The sequence below is a fragment of the Laccaria bicolor genome, genomic scaffold (assembly GCF_000143565.1).
Source record: "Laccaria bicolor S238N-H82 LACBIscaffold_3 genomic scaffold, whole genome shotgun sequence".
Lineage (NCBI taxonomy): Eukaryota > Fungi > Basidiomycota > Agaricomycetes > Agaricales > Hydnangiaceae > Laccaria > Laccaria bicolor.
The window spans coordinates 334,511-340,510 of NW_001889874.1; the positions used below are offsets into that span (position 1 = coordinate 334,511).

The following is a 6,000-nucleotide window of genomic DNA, read 5'->3' on the forward strand; positions in this document are numbered from 1 at the left end:
AGATCACAATCCCCGATCCCAACCTTCTCTTCTCCTGTCTTCACTACATCCCCACCATCAACTCTGGCTAGGCTAGTTTCTGATGTGGAGAGTGTTGCAAGTTGCGAATAGTGCTTGGAAGTCCAGTCCCAAGACTGAAAAAAGACTGAGACTGGACTGGACCGAGACTGCCCAAGACTGGAAATTCCCAGGACCGTCGAAGACTGCAACCGCGGTCTGGTCTTCAGTCTCTCACAATCTCGGAAATTTCAAGACCGACAAAAGACTGGTCTAACTGGTCTTAACTGGTCTTTAGCGGAATTCGTAACCAAACAAACAAAACTCGTAGCTGGTTACTGAATACAAACACAAACGCTCCCACCACCACCATCCCCACCACTGTCACCACCCTTCATGTCCACCACCTTGCATCTGTGTAGGCCTGCACATCAACCACAAACATCACACGCCAGAGCTCAAGTGTGAGCACCCTCATCCCCTCCCCCTCCATTTTTTAACACCAGAAATAGGTGCCATGTCACTGACGGTGACATGGCAACCACATGACGATGATGGACGACATTGTTCCTCTTGACGAGCGCCCACATCAATGACCTACAACCACGAGTGTGAGCACTCATATCCCCTCCCGCTGCATTTTTTAACATCAGAACCAGGTGCCATGTTGCCGACGACGATGTGGCAACCAAACAACAATGATGGATGTCATCATTCCTCTCGACACCCACTTACATCTCAGAGAGCCCACACCAACGACCCACAACCACCACAGTGAGCACTTATAACCCCCCCTCCCCCTATCTCATTTTCAACACCAGAACCAGATGCCACGTCGCTGACAGCAATGTGGCAACCACACGACCCCTCCGTTTTGTTAAACCAGAACCCCAAACGACGTCTTTCATCTCGGCCTCACTCCCATTTCATGAGCGCCCACATCAACGACCTACAACCACGAGTGTGAGCACTGACAACGCCCAGCAGCCATCGTAACACCCCCAACCACTGCCATGTCACCCCCTCGCTCTCTGCCACCTTCGGCATTGACAACAACATATGACAACGACCACATGACAACGATGGAGACAGGCACACGATGATGACAACGCAAAGTGGCAGCGACAACGGATGAGCTCCCTGCCCCCCCTCAATCACTTTTGTGTAGTACTAGTATATTTAGTAAATTAGATACATATTTTCTTTATGTTAGTAGCTACGAGACCGGTCCTCAACCAGTCCTCAACCAGTTGAGACTGAGACTGGTTGAGACCGGTCTTTCAACCATAAAAAACTGACTAAAACCACACTGAACCGGTTGACATCGGTTCAGTCCAGTTTTTCATGGTTCTTCAAATTGGGAGGACCGGTCCTGGTCTCGGTCTTGTCAATTTTGGACAAAAGACTGGACTGGACCGGACTTCCAAGCACTAGTTGCGAATCAGATTACAAAATCATTGGTATGTCACCCTATCTTCATTGTTGAGCATTGTATTCAGATATGATTAAAGGAGAGATCCGAAACACACCTTCCTCCTCCGAAGCCGTCCCAGACTACAATTCAGATAGTGAAGTCGAAATCATCGGTGTGTTATTGTCTTTGATGTTTGTGAGATTGCGATTGAAATTCAAAACGAAACCAGATTTCCAAAGCGTACCTTTGTCATCTCAAACTCTTCTCGACAGGGAGTTGACCATTTCCAACTCAGACATTGAGGAAATACCTAAAGCTCATGGTAAGTAATCGCAATGAGTATTCAAAGATGCTATAACCCACAAATAACAGATGGCATAGATGTTCTGCTCATCCTATATGTTGCGGTAAGAATGATAACTTTACTCTATTTGTTCTGTGAAACCCACTTGCCATAATCCAGGCAAATGATGCACACTTCTGTTGGTATTCCCCCCTGCATGATGGAGCATTCAGCCCATTTTCCGATTTCACACTGCGAGAGGTGCTTGGCTTCCCAGACAACAGATATGCAATATATGATACTTACCTCAAGGAATTCGTACATTTGCCGTCTTATTGTAGCTTCCAAGTTCAGGCCAGCAAATTCTTCATTCTTCGACAGCTGGATCTTACTGACAAGGATTGTCCAGATGTCACCAATTTCATTCACAAGAGTGACAAAATTTCTTCTTCCAGGCTTACGGCGGGAGCTGCATCACAGGATTTGAAAGGAAAACACAAGGCGTGAGATGAGCGGGATGATATTGTGAAGGAATCTAAGCGCATGAAGAGGGATTGTGTTTTAATGGGTGGACCTGTATGACGATTGGCAGTGTACAATTAGTAAATGCAAGTACCAATTGCCAGATCTCTCCTTTCCGCCATCGTGCTTGAATCTCAAATGTGTACTGTCGAAGTATGTTGTTAATAATGTTTGATTCCTCATGAATGAACCCACCTTAACCAAACCTCTTGGCATTGACGTTGGCGATCGATGTTGATCGCATCGATTACCAAACATCTTGAAGTCGCTGTCCACAACGTCCTTTCCCAGTAGTCCACAACATCCTTGCCCAATACTCACAGCCTTTATACTTGAAATTTTCGTTGGCTATGCTCCATCACCATTCCCAGCAACATGCCCACTCATTGATCGCACATCATGGGGTCAAGATCCAAGAACAACAAATGAACATGTCTCGCATGGACCATTGATCAAGCTTCAAGGTCAGTTGACACTCCATTCATGCTGATTGACATTATTGAATACTGTTAGGCATGAAGCCAAGTTCCCTTCCTTTTCACCATGTCGTCAAAGGAGATTTTGCCTCATATGTTGTCCATTTTCTCGTTTTAAACTATCTAACATCTCGTTACTATCTCAACCAACCATAGCTGCTGATGCATTGGATCCTCACCAGAGAAACTACAAGAAGCTTGCACATCAGCTAGACCAAGGACATTTTGATGGTCTAAGGTGCAAAACCAATTCAGTCCCCCTGATCTAGAGAACTAACCCTATCCAGTGATCCCAACAGCAATCAGTGAGCAACTGTTACCTCCTCACTCGGTACCACCGACAATTCGAGAGTTGGAAACGTGCTCATCAACCAACATGCAGCCAAGTCACGTAAGAAGAACCGTGCCCCCTTCCCTTGGTCTGAAGAGCAGCGTGCTTGGATGAAAGGTCATGTTGACCCTTACCTTGAGCTTGACCTGAAGAAACACGACATGTGGTCCAAGCAGAAAGTGGAGGATCTTGTCAACAAGTGGCGGTTCGCCAATGCTGGAGACACTCATCAGGTGAATACAATGTTCATTTGATATGATTTGTTTTCATATTCAATGTGATTCTACAGTGCTTCATCAAATACCTTCAGAATGCTCTAGCCCGCTCGAGGACATCTCAGAAGCAACCACCCATCATCAAGTTTCCCAGAAAGCATGCGGAGAATGCAGCTGACTTGTGGGCCAAGGCTCCAGAGAACAAGATACTCCTTGACACCGCTGTTGCAGAGAAACATGGGGATGCATTGACCAAGAACAATGTTGGCATCCGATCCACACTGAAAGCAGCAATGTTCAAAGCACTATCGTCTAAAGAGCAGGAGCAATGGGAGAAGAAGGCATCAGAGCTGAAGGAAGTCTCTGCTGAAGATAAGGTCAAGTCTATCTGGGAGTGAGTCGCTTTCATTACATTCTTTCAATTTTTTCTGACTTTGCATTGTCAGGAACCAGGAAATTATGGCAGATACTCTTGTCGCCACCCTTGAGGGTTCAATTGGTATGGGCAAAAATCAAGTTGGGGATGCGACGTACCACGTCCAGATGGCGTATCTTGATAAAGAGGGTAATGTTCAATCGACAAGGTGATTTTTTTCTTGAAAAATATGTTCTACTATCGCAATTAACTCAATTGTATCAGTATTTGTTGTGGCATCATGCTCGATGACAAAGCATTCAAAGATGTTGAGCCTGAAACATACACAAGTCTTAGCAAGGCCTGGATCAAGTACGCAACTGAGGCGTTGTTCCGTGAGTTCATTTTATTATGTATCTATACTTCCTGACAGTTTTCTCAGAAAACGACCTACATGTGCACCCCAATAATGAGTTTGCCATCACGCTTGCCAAAGACTCAACCAGAAATCCCATCCTCCCACAGTACGATGACTCATGGGTACGATCTCATTGTGCTGAGGTTTTAGGACATTATTTGGAGGGGGTGTGGAGTAAGTCATCACTTTTTTTTTTCCAATAAACTGATCTTCATTTGGGTGAACAGAATCAACAGGATCGACTGAAGTGATACCTTGGTCTTCACTTCAAGAAGACCCTTCCCATTGGATCATTGATCCTGCAGCCGTACCCAAGACCCCGATTGATGATCCTTGTGTCATCAAGGGAACAACTATATTCAAACTCTACGATGAGCTGTACGACCTCCAAGAGAGATGCATTCCCATTCGGTTCAGAAATCAAGAACTCATGCCTCCCCCATCTACCACTTCCACTCCTGAGGTGGCGGCATCGAGCCCAACCAGGCCTTCAACACCAAAAGTTCTGCCCCCAACCCAGTGTTCCCAAAGAGAGTCGACCCCAAACCAGCCTTCTACACTGACGTCATCGACCTCAACCCAGCCTTCCACTCTGAAGCCATCGGCCACAACTCTGTCTTCCACTCCAAAGTCATTGACGCCAACCCTGTCTTCAACTCTGAAGGCCTCAACCCCAAACCCACCTTCCACTCCAAAGACCTTAACCCCAAACCCACCTTCCACTCCTAAGTTGTCGACCCTAACCCAGCCATCCACTCTGAAGGTGTCGACCCATACCCAGCCTTCCACTTCAACGGCATCAACGAGCCTAGTCCCTTCCACTCCAAAGGCAGCAACCCAACCCCCACCTTTCACTCTGGAGGCGTTGACCCCACTCGCACCTTCTCCAGAGGCTCCACCCCTGCCCCCCTCTCCCAACGCATCGACAACGCCACCCCCGAATTCTACTCTGAATCAGCCAACGTCCACTCCTGAGATGCCGGAACATCCTTTGAAAGGATGGGGTGTTCGAAAGCAGGCTACTGTGACAACAAAGGGGAAGAAGAAACAAGCTGTTAATCTCGGGCTGGGGCAAGAGGACCCACCTCCGTCTCGGAAACGCAAAACAACTGATAATCAAACCATGGAGTCTGCCCCTCCTGTCAAGAAAAGCCACCGTTTGTTGCATGCATCATATGTTCATCCCAGATCTCTCTGGCACACATCTAACATGTGTCTTGACAGACCTGAGAAAGTTCAGATGACAGGAAGGTGGTAGGTAATTATGCTCACGAAATCCTGCTCCCCATCCATTTTTTCTTGAATCCTCACCTCGCATAATATCCTACCTCCAAGAATTCCCCGGCATCAAAGAAGTTCCCACTTCAAATAAATCCTCGCCTCAAATGAATCATAGCTTTGACCTTGCTTTGACTTTGATTCCGTTTCCGAAGAATCCCCACCTCCAATAAATTCCCTCCTAAATAGATTTCCACCTTTGAAGAATCTTCACCTCAATTGTGAAATCCTCACTTTGCATTATTGACTACTTATGTAACCGCTTACTTAGAATTCCCCATAGAATGTTATATCAACTTCCAACACCTACAAAGAATATCCGTCTACAAAGAATATTAGTCTACGAATATTAGTCTATAAGTCACTGCAGGAGTGGGCTTGTTTGCGCTACGGGAAAATTGTAAATAGAAGAAAGATATAATAGAATCTTGTTTCGGGTCAAAGCATCAGATAAAACTGGAAGAAACTTGAAATATATTCTCTCTCTTGTCTAGGGTTTATCTGCTACCCCAAAGTAAGATATATTTTAAAAATATTCTATTTAAGTTTTGAGAAGAAAGGGGGAAGGTATTCATGATATATCCGACAAAAAGGCAGTGCCTGGAAGGTGAATGATAAGTAACGGCCCTGCCGTCGATAAGCTCCAGAATTCCTGTAGATGACGCCGAACAGGAGCTTGACTACCGCTCATCATCGCCACTTCGGCGTCAT

General features: G+C 46.0%; 2 protein-coding genes across 2 annotated transcripts; both read left to right on the forward strand.

The window, feature by feature from the left end:
* Window positions 1-1,498: 1,498 nt before the first annotated feature.
* Window positions 1,499-2,201, forward strand: LACBIDRAFT_308445 (uncharacterized protein; the record flags this gene model as incomplete). Its single annotated transcript, XM_001875496.1, has 4 exons — window positions 1,499-1,583; window positions 1,641-1,733; window positions 1,784-1,818; window positions 1,875-2,201. The coding sequence occupies 4 exons, from the start codon at window positions 1,499-1,501 to the stop codon at window positions 2,199-2,201; spliced, it is 540 nt and encodes a 179-aa protein (XP_001875531.1).
* Window positions 2,202-2,731: 530 nt separating this feature from the next.
* Window positions 2,732-5,269, forward strand: LACBIDRAFT_308446 (uncharacterized protein; the record flags this gene model as incomplete). The annotated part of the gene is made up of 8 exons (XM_001875497.1): window positions 2,732-2,779; window positions 2,875-2,932; window positions 3,075-3,256; window positions 3,313-3,632; window positions 3,685-3,822; window positions 3,879-3,988; window positions 4,036-4,185; window positions 4,239-5,269. 8 exons carry the CDS (start codon window positions 2,732-2,734, stop codon window positions 5,267-5,269), a joined length of 2,037 nt encoding a protein of 678 aa, XP_001875532.1.
* Between the last annotated feature and the right edge of the window lie 731 nt (window positions 5,270-6,000).